The sequence below is a fragment of the Podarcis melisellensis genome (assembly GCF_964234715.1).
Source record: "Podarcis melisellensis genome assembly, chromosome: 5".
Lineage (NCBI taxonomy): Eukaryota > Metazoa > Chordata > Lepidosauria > Squamata > Lacertidae > Podarcis > Podarcis melisellensis.
Window position 1 is genome coordinate 42055736 of NC_138537.1, and position 11792 is coordinate 42067527.

Consider the following 11792-nt stretch of genomic DNA (forward strand, 5'->3'; position numbering starts at 1 on the left):
GCTGCTTTTGTTTTGTGCAGACAATCCATGTTTCCCTCCTTTGGCTCAATGCACAGCTCTGGCCTGAAATTGTGCTGGTTTCACTATTTATTCAGTCACTCTATTTCCCCTTTGCAAGCAGAGTGTACCATTACTGAGATAGTAAATGGGGCAAAGCATTTTTACCTGGAGAACATACTTTTCTAAAGATTAATTCCACCCATGCTGTCTTGGTCACTGAGGGCAAGAGACTGAGCCCCAGGAAGCAGTATTTTGCAAATAAAGCATCTTCCCTGTTAAAAGGTGCTTCCTAGTCGGTGAGCTAACACCAGTCGGTACCATGAATCTATGGATCAAACAAATATGGCCCCACCCTCTTCCATTCTTACACACCTTGTGAATTTGCAGTTGGTCAACACCTACTGACTTATGGAAGTAGGCCATGTAGTCATGCAGCAAACTCCTTTGATATCACCTTGGAAGATTGTAATGATGGGGAGTAGGAGGATGAGGCACCTATTTCCTTCCAGATATTGTTGGACTGAAACTCTGTCCATTGGCAGACCATGGTAGTTTTAATTTTGCTGGCTCCAGCTGTTATCCAGACCCCCTTGGAAAAGCAAAGGACATGGCTAAGGGAGCTGGGCATGTTTAGCCTGGAGAAGAGGAGGTTAAGGGGTGATATGATAGCCATGTTCGAATATATAAAAGGATGTCACATAGAGGAGGGAGAAAGGTTGTTTTCTGCTGCTCCAGAGAAGCGGACACGGAGCAATGGATCCAAACTACAAGAAAGAAGATTCCACCTAAACATTAGGAAGAACTTCCTGACAGTAAGAGCTGTTCAACAGTGGAATCTGCTGCCAAGGAGTGTGGTGGAGTCTCCTTCTTTGGAGGTCTTTAAGCAGAGGCTTGACAACCATATGTCAGGAGTGCTCTGATGGTGTTTCCTGCTTGGCAGGGGGTTGGACTCGATGGCCCTTGTGGTCTCTTCCAACTCTATGATTCTATGGGGTCTTCTTTCTTTCTTGTCAGCTGGGGGAGCACAGGAAAGGAAGTCAACCTGAAAGGATTGTGCCTCGGGCACTCAAATGTTAAATGGGCCCCCAATGGTCAATTTGATACAATAGATAAGTACCCCAGCTAAGGACAAATTTGGCGATTCCAAGCAGGAAGGGTTAGAACCTTTATGAGAAGGCTTACTTGCCCATTTGAAAACCTTTCTGGCATCTTCCTTATGCTGTTTCACTTGCAATAATACTTTGGTTTTCAAACATGCCAAGGAACGGTGTAGGTTGAATCAGCTGTATTTTAGTAAGCTGCAGGATATGAAATTCGAGGCTTAACTGGATGGCAATATCCCTGCTGCCCATTTCAAGGTTCCAACCATTGCCTGGGACAGCTTCGTCTTTCAGAGCCATCCGTTGAAGCTGAAATCCTGACGCAGCTCCCTCACTTGTGCCTCACTTAGCGGGAGCAAGGGAGAGCGACAGAAGCCCCCATTTAAACCAAACCATTCCATGGCCTGTTTCAGGCCTGGGACTCCAAACTTGCTTGTTACCTGTGGAAAGAGAAACAGTGCAGGGCACTCAGAACTGCTCTGTGGCCAACAGTGTGGCAGAGGTGTACGTGAACCCCCCTTTTCCTACAAGCATCACTCAGCTCTAGGCCTGCAGAAACTGAAGAATTGCACCATCAAGGACTTGTCTGTGGTCACAGAATGTCCAGAACATTAGACATGGGCAAGTGTTATGACCCAGGAATTCCTGTTTGACACTTAATCAATTCAGGCAAGGAGGTAATGGTGCAGATCATACTAAGCGTGAACGTTTGAAGTCAACAGTGTATGTGCATTTGAAGAAGCGGTTGGTTAATTCTTAAACTACATGAGGTCTAATAAAGTACTACTAGTACAAGGATATACAGTAAGCTTAAAACATGCGCTCACTTATGCAATTGCAATCTTACACAGGTGCGGGGGGGATAAATTAATACATGGAGAACTGGGGAAACTGTTCTCTGCTCTTCATTTATTTATTTATTTATTTTCCCCACCCATGCACCCAGCAGGTTTTCTTTGCTTATCAAGCTTTGGGAGGGAGGTGCAAGGGCTCCAGAGGATTAGTACTAGATTTACAAGCCCCAGATATGTTTCTGAAATTATTAAATGGAGCCGAAAAGAATCTGCCAAAAAATAAACATTTACAGTTGCATATCATGCTTTTGCAAAATCCAGAAGATTGCAGTGTGAATAAGTCACAAGTTTTGCCAAGAAAAATCCAAAGCATGGCTGACGTTCCCAAAATTGTCACAAAACTAAAGATGGAATGCTGAGATGGCTCAGAACACTGACGCTCACGCAGAATAGGACAGGGCAAAGTGAGAGAAATGTAAGACCAAAGGGGAAGCATTAAAATACAATTGCTTGGTCATACTGCTGACCCCTGAAGCAGATAACCTCTGCTTCAGGAAATATGGTTTGCAAAGGATGGGGAAAGATAGGACTTGACCCACAGCCTCTGCTGCAAACCATGAGCAACAACTGTATGTTGTTCTGTTGAGAGCTCCACCAAAGCAATTGCCTCTTTTCCAGTTGGGCCTTTTCCTCCCCATACATTCCCAAGGAAGTGGAGTGTTCCCACTTCTTACGTCCCACTTTCCTCCCGTTTTCTGGTTCTTACCGCAATGTTAGGCTCAATGAGTCGGTGCTGCAGTGCACGGGCCTCATCCCAGCTTCCAGCACAGCATAGTTGCTCAAGCTGACAGACTGGAGAGCCAAGCACGTTGGCAAGGGCACAAATCCCTCCAGCAGCACCTGGAGCAAGGAGCATAGTTCCATCAAAAAAGAATAGGGCACCTAGGCAGTGAAGCGGGCATCTTTGCATAATACACACACCACTTCCCCAGCATTTTTTCGTTCTCTGCTCATTTCAAACTAGCAAAGCCTGGACCAAATGTTGGGCTCCCTGTAGCAGCTTCCAACCCAAGAAAGAAAGAAAGAAAGAAGGAAGGAAGGAAGGAAGGAAGGAAGGAAGGAAGGAAGGAAGGAAGGAAGGAAGGAAGGAAGGAAGGTCATACTTTGCTCAAGGGTAACCAAGTTGGAAAATGCTTTTTTAATCTCTTGACAAATCCCATGTCCTGAAACAGCCAGCCAGCCACTCTCTCCAGAACTGCCCCGTATGGACATCAGCTCCCAGTATCACCTACCTACAATGTAACTGGCCAGCAGAAAACCAGCTGATCCTGCCAGTACCTGGAAGTCCTCATGCTGGGTCCTGTGGACAAGCAGTCCGAGGCGGGTGATCTGGCAAGAGATGGGATCGCTTGATAGGGGAGGACAGCAGTAGGCATCCATCAAAATGAGGGGGCAGCAGTTGAGGCTGACAATGAAATCGCTGCTCTGCCATTGCTTTATTCATGTCCCCTTTCTTGTGCAAAGCTGGCTTTATCGGTTCTGCAGCTTCCCCCTGTAAGCTAACAGGCAGCTCCTGTCTTTGAAAGAAGAGCATCAGCCCCTACAGCAACTCCCCTCTTTTTGCCTCACTTATCTAATGCTGTGCCTACAATGGGCGATCGCAACATCAAGTGGGGAGGGATGGATGGACTATGCAGAGGGTAGTAGTCTAAGGGCACGTGCTGCTGTCACATTGTTAACAGCACAGCTTGCCGAATTCCTGGGTAAACGAGAAGCCCACAAAGGTGGCGCTGAAGGTTTGGGAAACAGAGATAGTGTAATACCAAAAGGAGGTGAAGTACACTGGTAGAGTCACCACTGAAGGTCTGGGTTCAACAGAGATCACAGCCGCTTTCCAGTCACATATCTCCTGGTGGATTTGCTGGGGTAAGCAAATGGAGCTGTTTTATTACTGAAACGGCTGATTCCATAGCTCCACTGGCAGGATGGGCCACAGTTTGAAAGTGTCTGTGTATGAGTGTCTAAGTGTTTAGGGTTATTAAAGAGAGCACAAAACCTTCGCATCAGTTTGGAGGGGATCCAAATTTTTGGGGTTACACATTAACGAAGCTAATGAAAAGTAAGAGTGTGAGGAAACTGCCACCTGGCTGTGTCCTGACGTGGAAAACAGCCTTAAGCTGTGGGAAATGATTACTTCAAAGTTAATCTTTCAATACTCTAGGAGGAGGGGCATGCTCCAGATCCCCCTGTGGGCCATTAGCTTCCTTAAGAGGGCCAATACTGACAGGCCCTCCAACTCAGATTCTTGCCAGCACCCCAATATGTGATCGCAACCCGCTTTGTCTCAGCACCCGGCCTTTCCCCCTTCACTCACATTGCCACCACTGTCCTTGATCCCCACAATGTTGGGGTGCTGTGCTAGGCTGAGCACCACATCGGTGGGCAGCTCCAGATTCGTATTGGCTGGGACGCTGTAGAGTATCACAGGGATTGGAGATGCTTCAGCTACCTGAGGACACAAAATAGCATGATAGTGGCACATGGGGAAACCCACATGTAGACCGTGAGAAGCCTCCACACAGCAGGTTACCCTTCAAATACTGGTTCACATGCTTCCTTTCACATAGTAAAATCCATGTCAACCCCAGTCATCCCCTGGCTGTGGTTGATCTTGCATAGATACACTTACTATGTGTGCTGTTACACTTATTAGCCAATGTTTTCACTGGGACTGGACAGGTCTGTTTTTTTAAAATTCTCAGTCATGCAGAGTGTGAAGCAATACAACAAAGCTGTGGCCATGCAGATGATGTAGGACTACAACTCCCATCATCCCTGACCACTGGGACATGCTGGCTGGGGGTGATGGGAGTTGTAGTGGTGACACAGGTTTCATCATCCCTGCGACAAAATGCTCATTTTTCTGGGCTATGTTTCTCTACACAGCAATGTTAAACAAGACTTGCAGCCCTAACATGGCAGCCAATGGCTCCCAGGCGGTCCTAAGCATCTGCCAGCATCTTTTGACTTGGGGAACCATTTAACTCTTTTCAGTACCTGCTTAAAACATTCTTGTCTACCCAGGTGCTTAGAAAGTTGAGGTAATTTAATCTGCTTTAGTATTTTAACTCTTTTATGTTTTAAAGCAAGGGACACGGGTGGCGCTATGGGTAAAACCACAGAGCCTAGGATTTGCTGATCAGAAGGTCACGGTTCGAATCCCCGCGACGGGGTGAGCTCCCGTTTCTCGGTCCCTGCTCCTGCCAATCTAGCAGTTCGAAAGCACGTCAAAGTGCAAGCAGATAAATAGGTACCGCTCCGGCGGGAAGGTAAACGGCGTTTCCTTGCGCTGCTCTGGTTTGCCAGAAGCGGCTTAGTCATGCTGGCCACATGACCCGGAAGCTGTAAGTCGGCTCCCTTGGCCAATAAAGTGAAATGAGCGCCACAACCCCAGAGTTGGCCACGACTGGACCTAAAGGTCAGGGGTCCCTTTACCTTTACCTTATGTTTTAAAGCATAGCTGTACTGTAAACCTTTCTTGTTTTTTAAAAAAATCTTTTTGGAAACCGATTTTTTTGTTTTTTACAATCATGTGGTGTATAAATTTTTATGAAATAAATAAATAACGTCTCATACACAAGCTAAATAACTAATACTCAAAGGTCAGTCTCACTCCAAGGAAGAACATTGTGATAATGAAAGGGAACAGGACCTGGAAAAAGCAAGTCAAGTGTTTATTCATTCTGATTTATGGGTACCCTGCTCAGTAGCTGTGGAGATATAGCACATGTTTCATACTACACCGAACCCTGCAAATGAATCATCACTGATCTGAATTAGACACAGAGAATGACTATTTAATATACAGATCTTTGTTCTAAAATTCAAGGTAGCTAGAGACCAAATGCTCTCTCTTTTCAAACCCACATCTTTTAGGGTACTTTCTCAAATAAGCTTTTTATTTTCTGAATAAATACTTTTTAACCCAGGCAAACACTGGTGCCTGCAGTAAAAACCCTAATCAGAACTTGCACTTGAATTCAGAATTAAAGGTATTTATTTTAATTGCATTTCTGTTGAAAATCCACTCATGCCTGCAACATCAACCAACCTGTAATACTGTACAAGCTACCACCATCTTGGTACCATCTCAGCCTTCCCCCCAGTCCCTGTGGCTCTGACCAGAGAGATGCCTGTGCTGCATCCTTCACCTGTTTGTAATGATGAATCAAGGCTGCACTGGTCATGCTTCCCCGGAAGTAGCAAGGCGTCACCACGAGGGCAGCGTCTGCGCCCTTGTCAGCCATTTGTGCTGTCATCTCAATGGTGCCCCGAGTTGCTAAAGGAAGGAGGAGAAAGAGGAGAAATGGACAAAAATAATAAAGGGGTTTTAAGAGGCCTGTGGGACCAAAGGATGGGCTCAGTGAGAGGCTCCAAGAACCAGACGTGGAATCAGGAGATAGAAAGTGCCTATATAAGATCATTGCTCAGCTCTAGCATCTTAATTCAGGAGGTGGTGCAGCTGGAGAATGGCATCATCTGGCCCCATCCCCTGTATGCTGCTCACATTCACATCCGGTCCCAGCCAGCAGGAGCTTATCCTTGGGCATAGCTTGGCGCACCCGTCTCACCACTTCCAGGCGTTCTTGTTGAGTCAGGTAGGGAAATTCCCCATTGGAACCCTGCACCACAAAACCTGCAAAAAGACAGAGAGAGAGTTGGCAATGGGAACTCAGCCATTTTCATTTCAAGAGTTTATGTTCTGCTTTTAAACAGAAGGACCCCCCAAAGCAACAGAGAAACACCAAAACCTAAAATCACGATACAGTAGTACCTCGGGTTAAGTACTTAATTTGTTCCAGAGGTCCGTTCTTAACCTGAAACTGTTCTTAACCTGAAGCACCACTTTAGTTAATGAGCTGCCACCGCACCACCGGAGCACGATTTCTGTTCTCATCCTGAAGCAAAGTTCTTAACCTGAAGCACTATTTCTGGGTTAGCGGAGGCTGTAACCTGAAGCGTATGTAACCTGAAGCATATGTAACCTGAGGTACCACTGTATTGATAGGTAGATAGATGATAGATGAATGAAAGAAGAGGTGCCAGAACTCACCATGAACATCTCCCTTGCTCTCTTATAATAGCAATGGCACCCAACTGAGTTCTGGCAAGTTCTGGCTGAAAAAAAGCTCTCTCTCTCTCTCTCTCTCTCTCTCTGTGTGTGTGTGTGTGTGTGTGTGTGTGTGTGTGTATAGCTAGCTAGCTAGCTAGCTAGATAACATGATAAAATGTAAAACAAATGAGCATGAACAAAACAAGCCCAAATAGCAGTAGAAAACAATAAAGCAGCAGTTAATAAAACTAGACAAACTAGGAGTGGAGTAGGAACCCTGATGAATTTTTTAAAAGTGTCAACCTGTAATTTAAACAATAATTGTGCAAAAAGGACTCCATAAATCTCCTTGGGGAGGGTGCCAACACTGAGGTCTCCAGTGTTCCAGGCATCAGTCTAGCTCATGAAGTGTGCCTCCGGGGGTAAAGTCAAACCACTGGAGAATCTCAGCGCCTGCTGTGGCTGCAGAGACTGGGAACTCGTAGCTGCTTACTCCTAGCTGCTGTAATTTGAGCCTATTGAAGATTTGATTAAGTCTTCAAAGACAGGCCCACATTGAGCACATGACAGTAGTCTAACCAGGATGTTACTGGAGCTGAAGTCTGGTGATCTAAGAGTGGGCTTGGCCACAAAGTCAAGAAGGTGGTAAGTAGCCAACCAAATGAAGACTCCTGTCTCACAGCTATAACAACAGTTGAGTTACAGAAGCTTTCTACTCTTGCCTGCCAAACCATGTCCAAACCCCCAGGAGAAGAAAATCATGCTGGGCAGCATTACTGACTTCTTCCTGGCAGGGTTCCCGTGCCTTTAGCAGCTGCATTTCAGACAGAAATCCAGCAGGGAAGGCTACAAAAGCAGGGATGGGGAACTGTCAGCAACATAGTAACTACACCTGGAAAAGGGCAGTCACTGTAATTGGATAGGTGGTGAACCAAGACCCTTTAGGAAAGAATGCCTGGGCATGTGGAATCCAGGAAGAATGGCAGCCGGTTACTGGTAGGGTATCCATGCAAAGTTGTCCTCTGCTAGTGAAGACTAGGATAGCATCATTGGGGGGAGGGGAAGGAAAAATACGCCAAAAATGCAGATTCCTCCCCCATCTCCTGCAGAGCAGCGGACAAAGGCCAAAGTTCATGCAGGCAGCCATGTGTGTCTTTGAAGAAATAGCATAGTTGAGAATTCAGCTGTGTACCCGTTTCCTATTTACTAGAAAAGGTCCCGCTGGATGAAACAAGTAAATGCAAGGCTTGGTTTTGCTCTGTTAAATTGTCACCACTGGAGAAGTAGCAGTGCTAGCTCTGAAGGACCTTTCAGCACAGTATGTGCATCCAGCACACACACCCTCTAGCTGGCTGGGAATAACTGTGCCTACAATACAGTGAAACCACTTGCTCATCCATTTTTCCTGCAAAACGTTCTGTGCCTTTATCAGTTTCAGGGCAGAAGGTCTAGCAAGACACGTTGCATTTCTGTGTATCAGATAGTTCTTAAAGGCACTGAGGGTTTTTTTGTTTCTCTTTCCAGAGTTATAGAGAAGGGGGCCCTAGTTCACTGTGAACCTGCATTCCAGGATACAACAAGACCCTCACAAATCTGTTTGGAGAGGATATTCCAAGAATGGGGTCCTTATCCCTAGATACCTTACCATTGTATGAAGAGCAATTCCTCTCAAAGAGCTACACTTCGCAGAGCTCCCCCATGAAGAGGGATTTGTCTTAAACCATTCTGGAAATACAGTGGTACCTCGGGTTAAGAACATAATTTGTTCTGGAGGTCCATTCTTAACCTGAAACTATTCTTAACCTGAGGTACCACTTTAGCTAATGGGACCTTCCACTGCCGTTGTGTGATTTCTGTTCTCATCCTGAAGCAAAGTTCTTAACCCAAGGTACTATTTCTGGGTTAGCGGAGTCTGTAACCTGAAGCATCTGTAACCCGAGGTATCACTGTAGTAGCTCTGGGAGGAGAACAGGGGTCTCCTAAGTACTCTTAGGAAGGCCTACACAGCCATTGGGTAGGGTGGGTCACTGCCTCAGGCGGTGAAAGCCCTGAGGCAGCATTTTTGTGGGTCTGTCCCACCACCATCCGCCAGTGAAGTGGCACCAACACCAGTGCAGACTTTGGAGGAGATTGCACAGATTTCGGGCAAGATCTCGCTGAAATTGTGTGAGATCTCATACAAATTTTTCCAGATCTTGCTGGAAATTGGCACAGCTTTGCCCAAAATCGGTGCCAATGCCAGCACCATTTCTCCAGCCGGGGCAGACTTGAGTAATCTTTCGTAATATGGCGCTCTGTGTGAGGCCTAAATTGGGCGGCCCAAAATGGATCTTCTCAATTATGGATTTTCTCAGTTTTGCATCTGAGGAGGAATCCAAGGCTGCTCCAATGGGGATGGGAGGGCAGGTGGCAGTGGGGTAGGGCAGCATGTCTCCTTTCACCCAAAATGACTAAACGGGAGGCGCTGCCCGTCACTCTCTGCACCTCTAGCCAAGGACAGCTCTCAGGATTATTTGGGGGGGGGGGGAACCATGACTGTTCCAAGTGGCATCATAGCGCTTTAAATGAATGGTGTGGATGTGTAGTCAACAGCGTTGCCAACGCCCCCGGAACCCCACGGGAACAAACTGCGACCCACATCCCTCTCCAGAAAGTACAAAGTTGCTGCACGATCCGCCCTCTCCATTCGGTGCTCTGCCCCGCCTGCCGACCCTACCTCGGAAGGGAATCCCGGAGTAGAGGCGCAGGTTCTCCTCCAGCCGGCTGTAATCCACCTCTCCCTGCGAGGTGAACGGGGTGGCCAGGGGCGGGTAGATGCCCCGCAGGTCGAGGCGCCGGGAGGGTGTCGCTGCCGAGGCCCCCGCGGCAAACCTCCTGGGTGCGCTGCCCGCCCCAATCCCCGCGGGGCGCAGGCCAGGGCCTTTCTGCCGCTGCAGGCGCAGGAGCCGCGCAGCCACAGCCACCCGCACCATGGTCCTGTCGCGGCGTAGCGCTGCGCCCTGTGGGAGCTGCACAAGGCTTGATCGGGGGCGGGGAGAGTTGGCGAAGTCCGCCCCGTCGGCGTGGGGTGGGAGTCCAAGCAGATCGGCCTCGCCGATCAAACTCGAAGAGAGGAGTGGAAGCGGCTCCGTCAGCTGGATCCTGATAGGAAGCCAAGTCGTATGCCCTGTTCCCAAACTTTGCAGGTGCAGAAAGTATGGAGAGTGGAATTGTTCATGACTGCCCCATGCCACCCTGAGCATAAATGCATAATAAAAGGATGTTTGGAGGGGCCCCAAATCCTCCCTGCCAATCTGCTTTTCTTTCAGCTAGCAGAGGTGAAGGATTGGGGGCGGGGCCTGTGGGTTTGTTGGGAATTCTGGTTTTGGTAATTGATCCATCTGTTTGAACGTTTTAGATTGCAAGCCTAAACATACTTATTAGGGAGAAAGCCTCATTATACACGCTAAGACTTCTGAGTAGACATGCATAGGACTATGCCATTAATGCACTGTTTCGGCTTTTGTGAAACGTGGTGTTATATCTATTATGTATGTGGAACATGCTTTAGCCTTCTTAGGAGAAAGAGGCGTTTGCTGCCCTAATATTAAGGTAAAGGGACCCCTGACCATTAGGTCCAGTCGTGACCGATTCTGCGGTTGCGGCACTCATCTCGCTTTACTGGCCAAGGGAGCTGGCGTACAGCTTTCGGGTCATGTGGCCAACATGACTAAGCCGCTTCTGGCGAACCAGAGCAGCGCACGGAAACACCGTTAACCTTCCCACCGGAGCGGTACCTATTTATCTACTTGCACTTTGACGTGCTTTCGAACTGCTAGGTTGGCAGGAGTGGGGACTGAGCAACGGGAGCTCACCCTGTCGCGGGGATTCGAACTGTTGACCTTCTGATCGGCAAGTCCTAGGCTCTGTGGTTTAACCCACAGCACCACCCGCATCCCTGTCCTAATATTAGGCACCAGGAATTTCTGTACCTTGAACAGCAGGTCTTATCTCCTTTTGCTGAGCCAGTTTGGCATTAGTTGCTAGAAGTTGGTATTTAATGTGACATATGTTTGTATTCCATGTGTGACAGGTAGAGGAGATGGGGTTTGATGCAGATATATTATTGCCAGCTACTGTAGTTAGTGAGTAGATACACAGGATGGAGGTTCTGGGTATAGACAATGAAAGACTCTGCAAAGATCTGCATGCAGATGGTTATATGAGCCTGCTGGGCCTCCATTGATTCTTTCACCATTCCTTCATTCCTGGAATAGCTTTTGATTTGCAGCCAGTTTTCATCTCCAGTCATTCAATCATAGCAGCTCAGATCAGGCCCACGCTGAGATTTTTGCTGCTGCTCAGGCTCCGAGCCTTCCCCACTACTTGAGGAAAGATGCACTGTTACATTAGAATCCCTAGGAGATGCTTTGAATCTTGACTTACACAGATGCCCACTCCACCCCCATGCAACAGAGTGCAAACAGTTTTGGACTGTAGCATCTCATGGGCAAAATTGCCATCGTGCACCTTTCTGAATAATATGGAGCTGGATCAAACAGGCATTGTGGATAGCTCAGCTCAGTTGGACCTAGTGGATATAAAATTAGCACTTGTTTACCTAAGAAAGTCCCTGCTCCTGTAACAGCTGTGGGGCTGGCAAAAATGTCACACATGAGGCTGATAGGAGCAATGACTTGCTGAATTTCTGCCCATTATGCACTTCTAAAGCAGTGGGTCACCTTCATCCCTCCAGAAGTTGTTGAACTCCACTTCCCATAGTTATGCTGGCTGGGGCTAATGGGC

The 11792-nt window shown here is 47.5% G+C and overlaps 1 protein-coding gene across 1 annotated transcript; it reads right to left on the reverse strand.

Annotated features, from left to right (window-relative positions):
• Positions 1-1270: 1270 nt before the first annotated feature.
• HOGA1 (4-hydroxy-2-oxoglutarate aldolase 1) lies at positions 1271-9996 on the reverse strand. Its single transcript, XM_081911974.1, has 7 exons — positions 9724-9996; positions 6462-6590; positions 6106-6233; positions 4269-4403; positions 3187-3283; positions 2661-2794; positions 1271-1540 (listed from the first exon to the last, which is right to left on the reverse strand). Exons 1-7 carry the CDS (start codon positions 9977-9979, stop codon positions 1391-1393), a joined length of 1029 nt encoding a protein of 342 aa, XP_081768100.1. The 5' UTR covers positions 9980-9996; the 3' UTR covers positions 1271-1390.
• Positions 9997-11792: the final 1796 nt, after the last annotated feature.

What these genes read in the sequence shown, in the direction of transcription:
- HOGA1 (XM_081911974.1), bottom strand. Translation starts at nt 9,979, where the DNA reads ATGGTGCGGGTGGCTGTGGCTGCGCGGCTCCTGCGCCTGCAGCGGCAG. An exon ending in CTCCGGGATTCCCTTCCGAG is followed by an intron (nt 6,591 to 9,723) that starts GTAGGGTCGGCA and finishes GTCTTTTTGCAG; the next exon opens with GTTTTGTGGTGCAGGGTTCC. An exon ending in TCATTGAGCCTAACATTGCG is followed by an intron (nt 1,541 to 2,660) that starts GTAAGAACCAGA and finishes CTCTTTCCACAG; the next exon opens with GTAACAAGCAAGTTTGGAGT.